The 18,520-nt window shown below is 42.3% G+C and overlaps 1 protein-coding gene across 2 annotated transcripts in view; it reads right to left on the bottom strand.

Annotated features, from left to right (window-relative positions):
• Window positions 1-18,520, bottom strand: part of LOC133497989 (hexokinase-1) — a 33,264-nt gene that overhangs the window by 2,642 nt on the left and 12,102 nt on the right. For both annotated transcript variants that reach the window (XM_061814316.1, XM_061814315.1), the window contains 19 exons: window positions 15,773-15,935; window positions 14,670-14,818; window positions 14,480-14,599; window positions 13,504-13,599; window positions 13,319-13,418; window positions 13,063-13,246; window positions 12,505-12,660; window positions 10,515-10,602; window positions 10,052-10,197; window positions 8,775-8,967; window positions 8,571-8,682; window positions 7,917-8,065; window positions 6,437-6,556; window positions 6,258-6,353; window positions 5,640-5,739; window positions 5,381-5,564; window positions 3,894-4,049; window positions 3,546-3,633; window positions 1,445-1,590 (listed from right to left, as the gene is read on the bottom strand). In XM_061814316.1, coding sequence (XP_061670300.1) covers window positions 1,445-1,590; window positions 3,546-3,633; window positions 3,894-4,049; window positions 5,381-5,564; window positions 5,640-5,739; window positions 6,258-6,353; window positions 6,437-6,556; window positions 7,917-8,065; window positions 8,571-8,682; window positions 8,775-8,967; window positions 10,052-10,197; window positions 10,515-10,602; window positions 12,505-12,660; window positions 13,063-13,246; window positions 13,319-13,418; window positions 13,504-13,599; window positions 14,480-14,599; window positions 14,670-14,818; window positions 15,773-15,935 — 2,546 coding nt within the window. The remainder of the gene's footprint in view (window positions 1-1,444; window positions 1,591-3,545; window positions 3,634-3,893; window positions 4,050-5,380; window positions 5,565-5,639; window positions 5,740-6,257; window positions 6,354-6,436; window positions 6,557-7,916; window positions 8,066-8,570; window positions 8,683-8,774; window positions 8,968-10,051; window positions 10,198-10,514; window positions 10,603-12,504; window positions 12,661-13,062; window positions 13,247-13,318; window positions 13,419-13,503; window positions 13,600-14,479; window positions 14,600-14,669; window positions 14,819-15,772; window positions 15,936-18,520) is intronic.

The following is an 18,520-nucleotide window of genomic DNA, read 5'->3' on the forward strand; positions in this document are numbered from 1 at the left end:
AAAATTTCCATTTTGGTCTCATCTGACAACAAAACCTTCTCCCATGACTCCTCTGTATCATCCAAATGGGCCTTGACATGCGCTGGTTTAAGCAGGGGAACCCTCCGTGCCATGCATGATTTCAAACCATGACGTCTGAGTGTATTACCAACAGTCACCTTGGAAACGGTGGTCCCAGGTCTTTTCACGTCATAGACCAAGTCCTGCCGTGTAGTCCTAGGCCGATTCCTCACCTTTCTAGGGATCATTGAGACCCCACGAGATGATATCTTGCATGGGGCTCCACTCCGATTTAGATTGACCGTCATGTTTAGCTTCTTCCATTTTCTAATGATTGCTCCAACAGTGGACCTTTTTTCACCAAGCTGCTTGACAATTTCTCCGTAGCCCTTTCCAGCCGTGTGAAGTTGTACAATTTTTGTCTCTGTTGTCTTTGGACATCTCTTTGGTCTTAGCCATGTTACAAGTTCGAGTCTTACTGATTGTCTGGGGTGGACAGGTGTCTTCCAGCTAATGACCTCGCTCAGGTGCATCTGATTCAGGATACTACATGGAGTGGAGGTGCACCTTTAAAAGCAGACTAACAGGTCTTTGAGGGTCAGAATTCCAGCTGATAAGACAGGTGTTCAAATATTTACAGCTGTGTCACACAAATAAATAGTTAAAAAAAAAAAAAATCATACATTGTGATTTCTGGATTTTTCTTTTCAGATTATCCCTCTCACAGTGGACATGCACATACGATGAAAATTGCAGAACCCTCCATGATTTCTAAGTGGGAGACTTTGCAATATAGCCGGGTGTTCAAATACTTATTTTCTTCACTGTAACATATATGGCATCGTTTGGCGCCAACTTGTGGCATCTTGAGGGAGGAGGAGCCTTATTTTTTCCGGCCATAGCCTTTTCTAAAACAAAAAAAGTGTGCTGCTCCATCGTATAGAATCTGCAGGCAATTAAAAGCCATGCAGATTTTTTTTTTTTTTAAGTTTTACCCCTTTCACATTCCTTGAACAAATCCCAACAGTTTAAAGACACATTTGAACACGCACACAAGGATTGAAACCATACATTTGCGTGATTATGTGCCTTTAAAAACAGGCCCTGTTGCGTTAGTGACTTTAGCCAGCTGGAGGCAGGTCAGCTCAAGTAACTCCAAATCTGCGTGTGAGTGTCTTGTGAACTGTGGTTGACAGCAACTCCTGCATAAGTGAGCTCGTTTTTTGTTTTTTTTTAATAATTGTTGTCTACTTCAACTTCTACATTTCTCATTCATCTCACAAGTGTATAATGAAGCCAACCACTTTTTAAAATGTCTTTTAGAGGTTGCACTGTATACCACTTAGCAAATAGCAGATTGCGCAATAGAATGTACGTAGGTGTACTAACCTGCAATGACATTGGCAAATTGTTTTAGGTGAAATAATGTAATAACATGGCTTACTGTGGATGTAGTTTGTAGAGCGTGCCATCCACCCCTACAGTGACGTTCAAATATTCCAATCCACGGTTTTCTCTGATTTTATCAACCACTGCCGCCATTCCGGCCCCACACAGCTGAGCGGCTCGACGTGACACTGCTCCACATACCTGTACAACAATTTACAAAAAAGAATAAAATTGTGACACAACGCTTCACTGAATCTCCTATCAGTTCACAAAACCTTGAAAGGAGACCCACAAGTGTCCCACAGTCACACACAAGAGCTCTTTCGCAAATCACAGTTGTGCAAATGTTATGCAAGTTTCAACATTTCCTCACAAATGTGCACAGACTGTATTTTCTCCTAAAAGCCGAGCTAAGATGCCAAAAAGTTCAAGACTTTGTTTTGATAACCTTCTATGTTCAGACTCGCAAGGGTGTGAAAGTGCAAGTAGAAGAGATACAATGTTAAAATAGTTTTAAAAACATAACTTTCAAAATAGTGTCAAAGTCAAGATGGAGCTTTGGGGAATACGCAGAGTCAAATATTTGGAAAAAGAACAGAATGAACAGCTTGGGCAATTACTATTATTGTTAGTAATACTACTGGAAGCAATTTGGAGAGGTGGCTGTGGAGTGTTTAACCAATTTATATAATAGAATACTAGCGGGAGAGAAGATGCCAGAAGAATGGAGGAAAAGTGTGCTGGTCCCCATTTTTTAGAACAAAGGAAATGTTCAGAGCTGTGGAAACTACAGCGAAATAAAGATGATGAGCCACACAATGAAGTTATGGGAAAGAGTAGTGGAGGCGAGACTCAGGACAGAAGTAAGTATCTGTGAGAAACAATATGGTTTCATGCCGACAAAGAGTACCACAGATGCATTATTTGCCTTGAGGCTGCTTGTGGAAAAGTACAGAGAAGGTCAAAAGGAGTTATATTTTGTCTTTGCTGACCAAGAGAAAGCCCATGACAGAGTACCTACAGAGGAACTGTGGTACTGCATGCGTAAGTCTGGCGTGGCGGAGTAATATGTTAGAATAGTACATGACATGTATGAAGGCAGCAGAACAGCGGTGAGGTGTGCCGTAGGTGTGTCAGAAGAATTTAAGGTGGAGGTGGGACTGCATCAGGGATCCGCGCTGAGCCCCTTCCTGTTTGCGGGAGTAATGGATAGGCTGACAGATGAGGTTAGACGGGAATCCCCTTGGACCATGATGTCCGCAGATGATATTGTGATCTGCAGTGAAAGCAGGGAGCAGGCGGAGGAACAATTAGAAAGATGGCGTCATGCACTGGAAAGGAGAGGAATGAAGATTAGCCAAAGTAAAAGAGAATATATGTGCGTGAATGAGAGGGGTGGAGGAGGAAGAGTGAAGCTCCAGGGAGAAGAGATAGTGAGGGTGGATGACTTCAAATACTTGTGGTCAACAATCCAGAGCAATGTAGAGTGTGGTAAGGAAGTGAAGAAACGGGTCCAAGCGGGATAGAACAGTTGGCGGAAGGTGTCTGGTGTGTTATGTGACAGAAGAGTCTCTGCTAAGATGAAGGGCAAAGTTTATAAAACAGTGGTGAGGTCAGCAATGATGTACAGATTAGAGACGGAGGCACTAAAGAAACAACAGGAAGCAGAACTGGAGGTGGCAGAAATGAAGATGTTGAGGTTTTCGCTCGGTGTGAGCAGGTTGGATAGGATTAGAAACGAGCTTATTCGAGGGACAGCCAAAGTTGGATGTTTTGGAGACAAGGTTAGAGAGAGCAGAGTTCGATGATTTGGACATGTCCAGAGGCGAGACAGTGAGTATATTGGGAGAAGGGTGCTGAGGATGGAGCTGCCAGGCAAAAGAGTGAGAGGAAGACCAAAGAAAAGGTTGATGGATGTTGTGAGGGAGGACATGAGGACAGTGAGTGTTTGAGAGGAAGATGCAAGAGATGGGCTTAGATGGAAAGAGATGACACGCTGTGGTGACCCCCAAACAGGACAAGCTGAAAACAAAAAGAAGAAGAAGCTGTGCTGGGCTGTGATGCATTCGTGTCCCCCATTCATTTCGATCTTGGCTAGTTCATCATCAACCACACACGTTTTCTGAAGTGAGAAGTCACAACATTGTTCGGCGTACCTCTTTGACAATGATGCTGTCGTCACAAGTGCTGTCCAGGCCTAAATGCTGCAAGATGGACCTCACTTGCAGTAACGCCAATCTGTCACTGGAGAAAGACACGCGCGGAGTCGCCAAGATGAAGAATAAACTTCAGGGACAGTAAAATAACTACCAAAGTGCATTTAACAAAAATCAAATCGATTGATTGTTTGCCTCAAATGCTTTAAGGCAGAAATAATCACCGATCACTTCCAAGTAAGATTGTAAGAATTCCTCATGATCAATCATACGCAGGTCCCCACTGACAACATCAGTGAGGTAAGCTAGCATCTCAGAAAGGAGCACATTGAGGCGCTGTCTTCTTACCTCTCAATCTGAGAGAGGAACTTTGTTTCGAAGATGCCTCTGGTTTTCAGCGTCTCTGAAATCTGCCCTCTGAAGAGGAAGCCCCTCTTGGTCAAATCGATGAGGATGTTCCGCACAATTTCGCCGAGGTACATACCGCTGCACATTTTCTCATATCTGTCGTGTACAACATCACACACACAAAGTAAATATAATATAAATACACCTCGAGTGCATTTGAAAACCATTCGAAGTGCTTCACTTTTTACACATTTTGTTTTAATACTGCCTTATTCCTAAATGAGTTGAATATTGTTTACCATTAAATTTCTCCGTGAATGTTGAGCTCAATCTCAAACTTCCATCCATCCATCCATTACGTGTACCGCTTATCCTCACTAGAGTCGTGGACATGCTGGAGCCTATCCCACCTATCTTCAGGTTACCCAACCAATCCCAGGAGCCCAAATTTGAATTGGATTAAACATCTCTGGAGAGATCTGAAAATGGCTGAACGTCAAGACTCTCCATCCAGCCTGATGGCATTCGAGAGGCTCTACTACCATGAAGCATTGGAGAAACTGCCCAAAGATAGGTTGCGCCAATCTTGTCGCATCATATTTAAAGAGCCGGTAGTTGCTACCAAAGATGGATCCACAAAGTATTGAGCAAAGCCTGAATGCTTGTGTACAGTTCTGCCGTTGCGATACGAGTTTCTCAAATCATCTTCCCCTATTGAAATGAATGGAAATGCCAATTATCCATTTCAACCTTTCAAGAAAAAAAAGAAATAACGCTTTATCTTACAATACCGTCAATTTTGTCATCTATAAAAGCATACAATAATGGCATAGTAAAATATAACGAAGGCTGAAATGTTTTTTTTTTTTGCTTCAATACAATGGACATTGCGCTACTTGTTCAGGTTGGCCACTTGGAGGCAGTATAATACAGACTGACACACAGGGTTTCAAAACTCACTCAGTAAACTGGAGTCATATTACTCAATTTTACTCAAAGGATAAAGAATATTATCCCTGAGAGTATTGTGAGTCGGTCTCCATAGGGTTCATCCATTGTTTGTGCTCAAATCACTGTTGTGTGAAGGGTTATAAGACCATGACACTGATACTCTTTCCGGCTAAGACATTTTGCATTGTTTGTTAGTATTAACCAAAACATGTATGCAGTTTAAATACACAAATTGTAATCTCTCTGTTTTTTGGGGGAATATTTGGCAGGGATCAAATTCAAAATGAGTCCTTTTTGCAACAAAAAAAAGAACAGTTAATCCCTTTGAACATTACACAAATTGTCTCTGTATTGTATGCAATTGAATATAGGTTGGAAAGGATTTACAAAACAGTTTCATACAAATATTAATTGCACACTCTAAATTGCCCCAAGGTGTGATTGTGAGTGCGGCTGTTTGTCTCTATGAAAGAAAATGAATGGATGGATATTTCCTGTCCCAACTTCATTGGAATTGGTGTTTGCATGTGTTGTACCTCTGTTTTCCTGGATTGAGAGAGAAGTCATCAACAGCGCGGTCGTATTCCGTTCTGATATCGTCCAGGCATCCATTATCGCCAAAGGCCCCCCACTCCATGTTGACGCACATTCGTCCTACGTCGGAATCGATCGTCTCGATGTTCCTCATCTCCTCCATGTAACACGCATTACTGCCGGTGCCTTCACGCAAATGTCCTTGTTATATTGATATTTGTATCATCTCAAAGAAGTTGTCTTCACAAAATGTAAACTGACCAGCAATGAGCCCAACCTCACATGTGGACTCCTCGTATGCGCAGGTCATCATCGTGCCCACCGTGTCATTGACAATAGCCACGACATCAAGATCAAACTCCTTCAGAAGAAACACATTTTTTTTTTAAATGTGACATTGATTCTGAAGTCAATCAGTTTGCTGTTTCAAAAAAAAAATAATTCAGGAAAAACTGATTCCATTTAAAAATATGAGTTTCCACGCATGTCTACATATTGCAAAACTGATCAGTTATTTCCCACGCATTGTCATTCTTTCTCATGGGAAGCTTCTAAAATGATTTATGATGACCATCAAGATAATTTGAGCTAAGGTTTTCCAGTTAGTTAAGGTGGGTCTGTATTTTATCAATGAGTTGTTTTTTTGTTAGTTTTTTTTACTTTGTATATGTCATACAAGTGTAAAAAGAAGAATGACAAAAAGTTTCTTAAAAACATTCGTAAAATCATTCCCTGTACAATTAATATAGGTGTTCGGATGGGTACATTCTCAAAAGGTCATTTTTATTTTGATCATTACTTAAGTGGAAAAATGAGTTATTATTTAGTGCCCTGGAATTAATTGGGTTTCACTATAGGTTTCACTACACTCTTTCCTACCTCTCGCCTTTTAATGGCCTCTCGCAGAAGCCCCACCACATCTTCTCCTTCACAGTCGGTCGCTTTAAAACCTTTGGTCCACGTCACCAGGATGCCCTGTGTACATGCACACACGGGCTCAGAAAATTCCACCATTACACATGTATAGGAATACAAAATACAAATAGACAGGTGCTCACAGCATCCAGGCTGGTCTGAAGGCAGGGGAACGAGAAGGTGAAGCCCAGAGGAAGACGAGCGTTCTTCATCCCCATGTAGTCCAGGAAGTCACTTATACAATGCACAATGTGATCAAACAGCTGGAAGAGGAAAGGTATGATGCGCTTGTAAAATGCTCTACAGCTGCGCCGCCATTTGGTGATAATAATAAAAAAATGATTTTTTATAGTGCTTTTCATTTGGGTTACAGGTGAGCCAAACTGTTTAATGCCACTTCCTGTTAAAGATTACTGACAAATAAAACACAAGACAAAGAGAATGCCGCCTTGTGTATTTAAAACAACGACAATGCCAATGCTAAGAAGCATCTATGTTGTGGTGCTATAACCTCTTAAGGAACTGACTGGACACATACGGTGCAGCAACACATGTAGAGAGACAATGGAACAGTTCTCTAAATTTATGCATCTTCGACAAAGAATGTCATATTAGTGCAGTACTGATGATCTCGCGGGCCACATTGTAGTTACGGTTTTTGTCAGAGGGCCGTTATAATTGAAAGCATGAAAATCTTGAATCGACCCATCATATTTACACATTAAAATTTATCAACTAGTTTTGGAAGCAGAAACCAAGGGTAATGGGTTTTTCAACTATTGTTGATGTTTGGTAACACAAAAAATGCTTGCAATATCTCAACATCATCATTTATATAACAATATCATACAAATTTTGGTCCAGATTTTACAAAAATCATGGAAGTTGATACACACGATTTGCCTTCGCGGGCCACATAAAATCATGTGGCAGGCCACATCTGGCCCCCGGGCCTTGAGTTTGACACCCGAGATCTAAGAGGCGAAGCGATGTCTCAATGAACAGTTTGTTCATCTATCTTGTCTTATGCTGCCCCCAGGTACACAAGGCAGCCATTCCAAAAAGTGGTACACACTGGCCATTCAATTTCTACCATGTGATAACTTTTTAAAATATTTATTAACCTTACCATTATCGTAAGTTTCCATACAATACGATATATATATATATATTTTTTATGCTCATGCTCACAGATCAAATTAGACTTGTATCTCAAAAGCAGGTTTTGACTTTTCAGGTCAACAGTTTTCTTTTTTTAAGTGAGGCAAAGGTCCAAAGGTAATAGACAGGATTACCTTGACAAAAAAAAGTCAAGTCACCACTAATTCCAAACACCAGCCAGTCTACATTAAACCTGCTACTGAGCTGATTACAAAGTTACCACTGAACTGGCAGCTCGCCACTATCTACCGACCATTTCTGACTTTCCCTTATCACCAAGTACAGTTTCACTGACATTCTGGCATTTTCGATTTTGTATATTATTTTAACAAGTGAATACATTTATCGTCACAGCAGATCTGAATATGACTACGTTCCACACACTATTTTGTCATGTTATCTGCTGCTCCCTATTTGTTTGACGTGTAATGCACAAGGTTTTCGTTTGGATGATGAGCCCACCTCCTCTCCTGTTCCCTGCATCACTTCGAGAGGAATGGCGTAGATTTTGTTGTGCATCTCCACTGATCTCTTCTTCCCAGAGCGAATTTTGACCATCAGAACTCTAAAGTTGGTTCCTCCTAAATCCAAAGCCAGGAAATCGCCATTTTCTGCAGTCAGATGGAGACACGTCGACAAAATAATCAGTGCAATTCAATCTCTAAATGCGCTTCAATGTTCATGGCTTGCATTGAACTGAGTAATTATTTTTTTTAATAATGCCAACACCACTAAATTTCTCAAATTGGGAATTTACAGTAGGTATGACATCTTGTCAAAAACAAATCCGGGAGCGAGGAGGCAGGTCTGGCTGGGATAAAACTTTCTCACTGCAGATCGGTTGTTTGTAAGAAAGTCAGGACAGAATGTGGGCGCGAGTACACCGTGACATGACATAGCTCCTCAGATAAAGCCTTCGCTGTTTGCACCTCTTGTTCCAAATCATGACCTTGGTGTACGTAAAAAGCTGTTTGACAGTGTCAAATACCAAAAAGGACTTTGCACAGACTAATATTTTATATTTTATGTCCATCTAGGGCATTTATGCACCTCTTTTTTAAGAGTGCTCACAAGAAAATGGGTAAAAGAATGAGCAATATTTTGGTTGTGTCTAACCTGAGCCATCGGGAGTGCTGCACACAAAAGTTGGCAACATTTTGACAGTGGCGGAATCCTGCGTGGCTTTCGAAAGGCCATTTTGGATCTCGGTCCTCATTCGCATCTTTACCTGAAGAAACATCCAAGATTTTTATAAGTACAACAGCGCTTTCATCTCACACACACACACAAACAAAAACACTTTTGTTTGGCACTTGTCACCTCGAGTAGCTGATCAGTCGTGAGGCGAAACTCCGCCAGAGTTTGCGTAATTTGCCGCGACTGCTCGGCGAGTCTGTAGGCGACAGCTGTCACCATGGCGGCGCCTTTTCCGCTGCCGCTTTCTGACAGGAGGAACCGCACGTCAGAATCCGGGACTAGCCGACGGACTGCCTTATGAAGACGACGGGCGTACCTGAAGTGGATATGTCAGAGAGGGAGTCACTGTGAAGTTCAAAAATGCTTTTATAACACCGTCTAGTTTTGCCTGCAAGCAATTTCGAGTGTCCAATTGATGCATGTTTTTGGGGTGTGGGATGAAACCGGAGTTCCCGGAGAAAACACACGCAGGCACAGGGAGAACATGCAAACTCCACACAGGTGGGACCGGGATTTAACCCTGGACCTCAGAACTGTGAGGCCAATGCTTTACAGCTGCCCACCGTTCCGACCGATCCCGAAACAATTTAACAATGTAACATTACCCTCTTAAAGAGATGGCTTACAAATTACTTGATTATTGGGAAAAAAATGCACTGGAAGTAAATGTAAGTCAACCGCAAATAATTTTCATAACTTCCGCTTGCCAGGCTAAATTTACTGTGTTACTTCTCCCCAACATACAAAAATGTTAGTCACTCAGTCAAGATATTATCATAATTTCAGGACTATAAGGCGCACCTGATTATAAGCCTCACCCAGTACGTAAAGGAAAAACCATTTTGTACATACATAAGGCGCACCGGTATATAAGCCGCATGTCCCCACATTGAAACATGAGATATTTACGAAGAAAGGCGGTACACAGAAAGAGTTTTCAAAGTTTGAATAATATACCTTAGCTTTTCTTTCCAAACAGTGCCTGTGATGCGGCAGTAACACAGCAGCAATACGATAGTAACACACCACTAACAGGGATGGGTCAAAAAACATACCGGTACAAGTCACTGAGACACGGCAGTAACACAGCAGCAACACGGTTCAGGCCACCTGCTTTTATTACCACTGAAAGCTTTTTTCATCTTTTTACATTGCACCAGTTTTTCCCGCAAGCCTTTATCCAGCGTCTCGCCATCGAGTCATCAAGTTACATTAAACTTGCGTCTTTCTCGACACATATTCCACCTGTCTCACACTTACCTTTTATGCTCGAGCGCCCTAGCAGCCGTTTGGAAAAAAATGTATAGATTAGCCGCATTGCTGTATAAGACGAAGAGTTGAAAGCGTGTGACAAAAGTCGCGGCTTATAGTCTGGAAATTACAATAGTTGCGTGACTCACTGCGGGTGCATCTTGTAGAGAGATCCGTCGATGCCAACAGTGGTGCGCAGTCGGGCCACGCCTTTGTTCTCCTTGAGTCTCTTGAGGATGCCCGCCAGCACCGCCGCGATCAGGTTGGCAGAGCGGAAAGACACAATGGTGCAAACCTAATGGAGCGGATGAGGGAGGGAAAACACATTTTAAAAAAAGAATCCATCGATCCTTTCTTCAAACAAACCACTTATGAAGGGGTAATGCAAAATTTGAAGCTATCGCAAATGAGCTGGTGTATGTAACGGGCAAAGAGTTCACCCAAGACTTTATTAAACACATGCCTAACACATTTAGACAAATTATTCAAACTCACTTGCTCAGTGATGATCAGTGTTAGTCAACAATTAACCTAACATAGATGCACTACAATTAGGCCAGACTCCGTTCCAGGAAGAAGGCTTTTAGCGTCTATTTTGGAAACAATACCCACATGTTGAACGGCGACGCAGTCATCATCTGAGGGCTCTACACCAAGTCTGGTTAAAATCTCTTTGGCCTTGGTTAATCCCTCCTTACTCCTAAATAAAATAAGAGACAGAAAGAGAGACTGTGATGTAATCTTGTAAAGCAGCGTGTGTCCTGAACTTTTTCAGAACCGTCACTATGTCCAGCAACAAAGTATTCGTATGCGTCCAGACTTTTATACGCTTTCAAACTTTTTTGTGTAAATCTCAACGACTTACTCACCAGATACATGTGTATATCCAGTTGTTCAAGACAAGCAGAAGTGAATTAACAATCCAATTTCTTATCGGCGAAAACATCGATTTCGGCATTGAATACGGGTATGCTGAGTTGTTCTAATTTTTCCATGTACTGTTGTTCATTTTCCCCTTCTAAATATCTGATGGTATCGGACAAGACTCTGGGCGTCGTGCTACAAGACGTATTTCTGTAACGTCTCTAACTGACTTAGCAATGAGCAATGGTTAGCTTGGCCCGCAATATGGCGAGGTAAACAAAAGTCACGTGATTTTATGACTTAGGTGCACGAACTCTATAGAGGGATTACACTACTCAGCCTCCCTGGTATGGTCCACTCTGGGATACTGGAGAGGTGGGTCCGTCGGTATGTCGAGTCTCGGATTCAGGAGGAGCAATGTGGTTTTTGTCCTGGCTGTGGAACATTGGACCAGCTCTACACCCTCGGCAGGATCCTTTAGGGTGCATGGGAGTTCGCCCAACCAGTCTACACATGTTTTATGGATTTGGAAAAGGCATTTGACCGTGTTCCTCGGGGAGTCCTGTGGGGGGTTCTTCGGGAGTATGGAGTACTTTAGCCCCTAATACGAACTGTTCGGTCCCTGTATGACCGCTGTCAGAGTTTGGTACGTATTGCCGGCAATAAATCTGACTCGTTTCCGGTGAGAGTTGGACTCCACCAATGCTGCCCTTTGTGATTGATTTTGTTCATAACTTTTATGGACAGAGTTGCTAGGCGCAACTGAGGTGTAGAGGGTGTCTGGTTTGGTGGCCTCAGCATCGCATCTCTGCTCTTTGCAAATGATGTGGTTCTGTTGGGTTCATCAAGGCGTGATCTCCAAAGTAAAGGAGCGATTCGCAGCCGATTGTGAAGCGGCTGGGATGAGAATCAGCACCTCCAAATCTGAGACTATGGTCCTAAGTCAGAAAAGCGTGGCGTGCCCTCTCCAGGTCGGGCATGAGATCCTTCCCCAAGTGGAGGAGTTCAAGTATCTTGGGGTCTTGTTCACAAGTGAGGGAAGAATGGAGCGGGAGATCGACAGACGGATCGGTGCAGCGTCTGCTGCCGTGATGCGGACTTTGTATCGGTCCGTTGTGGTAAAGAGGAAACTAAGACGAAAGGCGAAGCTCTCAATTTACCAGTCGATCTACGTTCCTACCCTGACCTATGGGCACGAGCTGTGGGTCGTGACCGAAAGAACAAGATCCTAGATACAAGTGGCCGAAATGAGTTCCCTCCGCAGGGTGTCCGGGCTCTCCCTTAGAGATAGGGTGAGAAGCTCGGTCATCCGGGAAGGGCTAAGTGTCGAGCCGCTACTCCTCCGCATTGAGAGGAGCCAGATGAGGTGGCTCGGACATCTAATTCGGATGCCTCCTGGACGCCTCCCTGGTGAGATGTTCCAGGCATGTCCCACCGGAAAGAGACCCGGAGGACGACCCAGGACACGCTGGAGAGACTATGTCTCTCGGCTGGTTTGGGAACACCTCGGGATTCCTCCGTAAGAGCTGGAAGGAGTGGCTAGGGAAAGGGAAGTCTGGGTATCCCTGCTGAAGCTACTTCCCCCGTGACCCGACACAGAAAAGCTAGATATTGGATGGATGGATGGATGATAAAGGGCAATAAAAAAATAACTTGAGTTGCTTCTAAGGTACTGGCTGGAATGAGCAATTGAATCATTCATGATGCATATCCAATTTGCTTTTTTAATATGACTTACTTCTCAATGGCAGAAACGTGCTTGGTTTCAATCTTCCCTTTAGTAAGAAGCTCAGCGGTGATCCTTCCCTCAAACAGCAGACCATCTCTGGCCATCTTGACCAGAATAAGACGGACCAGCTCGCCCATGTACATGCCGCTAACCATCTTCTCAAACCTGCAGCCCACGAAATAAAGAAAAGTAAGAGTAAAGGTTGGAATTTGTTGTCCCTGACTATTCAGTTCTATATTATATGAAGACATTTTGGACAATTTCATTTTTTTCAAGTGTGAAAGATGACAAGCAATGAAAATGTATTTGTAGAAGATTCACAAACAATTGAGCGTGCAGCTTGCATTTTCAAGGAAATCACATTCAAATATAAAAAAACGGAAGTCGGATTTGGACATGACATCAAAAATTCAAAGAGGAAGGCTATTTTATTGAGCATAAGCCAGACTAAACGACTTAATGTGTGTTAGGTCATTATTTGCATCAAAAGTGGATAGGAAAAGTGAACACAAATGTAATACTGTTCCAATATAAAAACAGCCCCATGAGTGGGGAAAATTGACATACAGCTGTTTGCCGGGGTTGAGAGAACCTCGGTCAATCTCTCGATCAAACTCCGTCCGGATGTCTTCCAGCCAGCCGTCGTCTCCAAAGGCGCCCCACTCTGTGTTCACACACATCCTGCCTTCGTCGCCCTCCACCAGGTCGATGTGACGCAGCTCCTCCATGTAGCACGCGTTGGTCCCAGTTCCTAAAAAAACGTGTACTTATTAATCAATTCCAGAATGCATTCAGCTCTCGTTGGGGAACAAAGTGGACGCACCGATGATGATTCCGACTTCACAGCGTTGGTCATCAAAGCCACAAGTCATCATGGTTCCGACGGTATCGTTCACCACAGCCATGATGTCAGCTTCATAGTCCTGAGAAAAACGGGAAAGACTTCAGTAATGGCGGCCCCGCGTCATGACGTTCAAACACTCCATTGGCAGCGAAGACGTGACTTACTCCTCGTTGTTTGATGGCTTTGTTGAGCAGCTTGACGACATCCATGCCCTCCACTCCACTTGCCTTGAAGCGCTTCGTCCAGGTTATCAGAGTGCTCTGCAGACAGATAAAGCAAAGCCTGTTGCTGAAGCTGCAACAAGACTACGGAAAAACCTCCAAAGTGTCCTACAGGCAAAAAAATACAGACTCCACCCCCCCCCCCAAAAAAAAAAAACTGTCACACAAAAAAACATCTTATTCAATAAAACCCCAAAAATCCAATCACTTGAAATAAAAGCGATTTCTTGGGTGATCATTTTTCTGTCTATGTGTAATGGGGAAATGGATTGGATACACAAATAAATGAAGTCAACCACATTGTTTTGGAGGGTGTATTTCATTCAAGATCAAGTTCACTGATGGTGTTGTGGTACACACGCCTGCCTTTGGTGCTGGCAGCATGGGATCGATTCCCGCTAAGTGATGGTGTCGATATCTGCCCTGCGACTGGCTGGCGACCAGTTCTGGGTATAGTCTGCTTTTGCCTTAATTTAGCTGGGATAGGCTCCAGCTCTCTCCCCGGATACAAGTGCAGAGGGGTTGTGTCAGGATGGGCATCCGGAGTAAAAACTGTGCCAAACAAATATGAGCGTTCATCTGAAATGACACGCTGTGGCGGCCCCTAACGCGACAAGCCGAAAGAAACACAGAGTGCGTGAGAGTCAAAAATTCTGTGTGAAAAGGATCTCGAACGGAACACGGACGCTGCAATAAGTCCCCGTCTTGGCCCGTTCCATGCGCCGAGAGGTTTTTCTGTTGTGTATGAGCCATTTCTCCAATGAGCGTGACAGTTGCTTTGGGTGTGTATGACAATTTTTGTTGGCTCTAACTAAAGCTTCATGTAGTTTATCACCACGATTGACACGGAGATGTTGGGAAACAAGATGGTGATGATAAATGAAGAGGAAACGTTACGGTGTTTGGAATGTAGTTTTACCTCGTCCAGTTTGGTTTGTTGGCAAGGGAAGGAGAAGGTGAACCCAACTGGCAGTTTCTTGTCTTTAATCTTTTGTTTTTCCATGAAGTCACCCAGACACTCTGCCACATGGTCGAACAACTGGAACAGGGCGATAGGGGAGGTGTGAGTGTGTGTGTATGCGAACATGCATGCGTGCGTGTGAACACACTCTTGTTCCGCTCCCATGCATGATGTCCTCTGGTGTTTCATAGATCTGGCTCTCCATCTGAACGGTTTGTTTCTTCTCATGACTGACTTTAACGCGAAGGATCCTGAAGGCACTTCCTCCCAAATCCAACGCAATGAAGTCTCCTTTCTCTGTGGAGGAAAAACAAAATGTCACACAGGCAGAAACAATAAGTGGTGGAAGAGCTGGAAGGTAAAACAACACCTTCAACATCATTACGGTGATTTTTTTTAACCAATAATAAAACTTCAATTAGAGGACATAAACCACAACTAAGTGTTATCAGGGTTGGTTCCTCGCCAAAAAAGAAAAACAAACTTATTACAACTTGGGAAAACTTTTTTTTTTTTTTAAACAGGAGATTCATCAAACTGTGAGTAAGTCAGGCTCCACTGTACTTATTTAGCTTTTTGACTAGCCCCCCCCCTTCCCACACGCTTCTATTTGAATGTAAAAAAAAAAAACAAACGTTAAAAGGTAATTATAACACACATCAACAGTCCGGAAGCAATCTAATATGTTCCTCATTCCTGAAATAAAGGTGAAGATTCCAGGATGAGTCGGTAAGAAAATGACGTTTACAATTTAGTATATAACATTGTAGTCTCTCTTCAGAATTGGTGTTTTTCAACACCATATTATTTGCAACTGTTTTATAGATAAAAGTCCGTCTTGAGAATATCAAATCTCATTTCCAGCTCTAGTTACTGTAACTGATCTTTGAATAGTGTTCCAAAATCACCTGAGAGCCCCAGATGCACTCCATTTAATAGTCTGTTCTTTCCACTCCTTAATGATGCACAAACGACACAATACAGTACAGCAGTTTTCAAGAGTCATAGACTTACAACAAACTTTACAGTTTGGGATTGGGGCGAGAACTACTGCGGGACAGAAGGAGTGATTCATTTGTGTGAGTAATCAGATGAAAAACAGCAGCACAAGAGGACAAGCAAAAAAAAAAACAAAAAAAAAAAAAAGGAGATGAGCTAATCTGAAACATTAACATTCAAAATTACCAGAACTAAAGAATTGGACCAAATGGAAAACATTTGGGTTCACTGGAAATACACGGACACGCTGACCTGAGCCGTCGGGGATGGAGCGCACGAATGTCGGCAACATCTTAAGAGATGATGTGCTGCAGGTGTCGCGGCCCAATCCTTTGACCAGCTCCCTGCGGAAGCGCTGCGTGATGTCCAGAAGCGTCTCATCGGAGAAGCGCATGGAGTACAAGTACTTGTCAATCTGACGACACACACAAAAGGAACCGTTAACAGAACACCGATACAATCAAACATATTACATACGTTATTATAAAAGTTAAATAGTGGTTATTTACTGTATATAAATAGTAGTTTGCTCCCAGAGTCGCATTGGTTGAAATGAGTTAGACTCTAGAAATTGTCCATAAGTGTTATTTTGAGTGTGAATGGTTGCTGCTTTATATGTGCCCAGTTGAGGGTTTCTCATCCGAATTCAGATGAGATAGGCGCCAGAGAACAACGAAACCCTGGTGAGAAAACAAGTGGGTTGGATGGATGGGTGGTTACACTCACATACTTCCAGTTCGGCATTAGCAGATTCACCTATTCGTGGGAATGGAATCTGAATTTATTCTCAGTTATTCGCAGAAACTCACGCTTATTTGCTCTATATTTTCCTAATCCACTATTACCCCCCCCCCTTTTTAATCCCTAGTTTCTAGATTTTTTTTGTCATTAAGAAAAAAAAACATTTGAATGAATTTATAATGAGCGTCAATTATTTGCAAATATTCCCTAGGGCATGACCTCTCACCAATCTCAATCACTGAATGTTCCTTGGTAAAAAAAAAGGGACCATTTGTGGATCTGCTTACAACTTTATAATTCCACACCTGCATTGTGAATTTATCTCACGTCTAAAATACATCATAATGTTTAATCATTACCATTCTATCCCCGTACAAAGAGGAAGTGAATGACATCAAACCAGTCCCGTGACTACATGAGTCACTGCCACAATTCATAAACTACATCATCGTTTCTACACAGTGTAGTTGCTCTTTGCTTTAACGTCTCAGTACTGGTTGAAAACTTTCCACAGTGTTGACGCATTCACACAACCTGCGTCGCTTTGTGTGGTCTTGAACAGGATGTTCGACAACCCAGTGTTGCATCATGTCAGAGAATGAACAAGCGCATGTGTAAGTCTCACTTGCTTTAAGACTTTTCTGTTTTTCAGAAGGTAGAAGTGCTCTAACAATGTTCAATCCATGAAGCATTGAAAACATTTTAAGGAAGTTCACACAAGTATTTTTCTTTATTTCTTTTCCCACTGTAGACGTCGCATTTCCTGGAAGCCGCTTTGTGTAACGGGGTCATTACAGTGTCATTGTGGCTGTGTGAGACTTTACACAGGAAGAAAATTGGACTACCGTGTTTTCTGGACTATAAACCGCACCCGATTATAAGCCTCACCCAGTACATTTTTAAAGGAAAAAACCATTTTATACATACATAAGGCGCACCTATCTATAAGCCGCATGTGTCCACATTGAAACACGAGATATTTACAAAGAAAGACGGACGGTACACAGAAAGAATTTTCAAAGTTTTAATAATATACCTTAGCTTTTCTTTTCAAACTGTTCCTGTGACGCGGCAGTAACACAGCAGCGACACGATTCAGTCCAGACATACAGATGACCATTTTGTGACATTTAAAGTACTGATATTTGTTTCCTTAGAAATAGCAACTTTAACAATGGTGAAATCAAACAGGAACTCAATTGCGTCATCATAACTTAGAAATACTGCTTCAAAGGAATAAAACTGAGATAAGAGGCCAAATCAAATTACAACCAGATGTGCGGAGATTTCAGAAACAAATATTTCCATAATCTGGAAAATGGATTTCTCTTGGCATTACCATGAATGATGTGGAATATTTCATTCAAAATGAGATATGGCTCATTTTGGCTATAATATAAACATTTCTATGTGGTCAGGAATCCAGTCACATCAAAATTCAACCTGAACATTCTTTGACATAACCACAACTCAATTAAAAATAATAAATAAATCCAAGATACCATCAGGGATGGGGATGATAATAAATTAAGGGAGAGTTTGGAACTCGATCCATATGTGAAAAGGATTGTTGAAAAAACCTTGCAGACCTCTGCAATGGCAGAACTTTTCCAGGTAATATTATTCTGCTCAATGCAGACTTAGGAGCAGGAGTTAAGAACATAATTCTCCCAGTCCATTAAAAATAAATTCAAAATATAAACGATAAAGTTACTGTAAACTGCGCAAAAAAAGCAGTAAGCAACCTGATGGGTACAGTTTACAAGTGTGTACAATGGTGTGCAGGTGTTACATTCCCTATAATGTTCCCACATGTGGAGTCTGGTATAGAAGCTCATGCTCATTATTGTCACTTGTGAACCCTCACACCAAGTCTCTTAGTACTTGCACTAAAAAAAAAAAAAATTCTGACCACAATAACGAAGACGAGACAAAGTGATCCACTCTGTGTTTTGCAATTTGTTAGCATCCTTACTTTGACATTTTAAGTTGAGTTGCTATGCCTGGTCTTGACAAAGCTGACGTTGCAGCACTGTACATTCCAACTTCTACCCGTAATAACAACACGGGACAAACACAATGACCTCGGCATGTTGACGTCGATCCAAACAAACCTACGGCTATATGAAATACTCCGCTGAATAAAATAGTCCAAGGACATTTGATGACATTTAAACTGTGACTGACTAAGGGGTTGAATTGTCAACTTAGTCCATCCATCTAGCGCTTTCTGGGGGATCCAGAGGCGTTCCCAGGCCA

The sequence above is a fragment of the Syngnathoides biaculeatus genome, chromosome 3 (assembly GCF_019802595.1).
Source record: "Syngnathoides biaculeatus isolate LvHL_M chromosome 3, ASM1980259v1, whole genome shotgun sequence".
Lineage (NCBI taxonomy): Eukaryota > Metazoa > Chordata > Actinopteri > Syngnathiformes > Syngnathidae > Syngnathoides > Syngnathoides biaculeatus.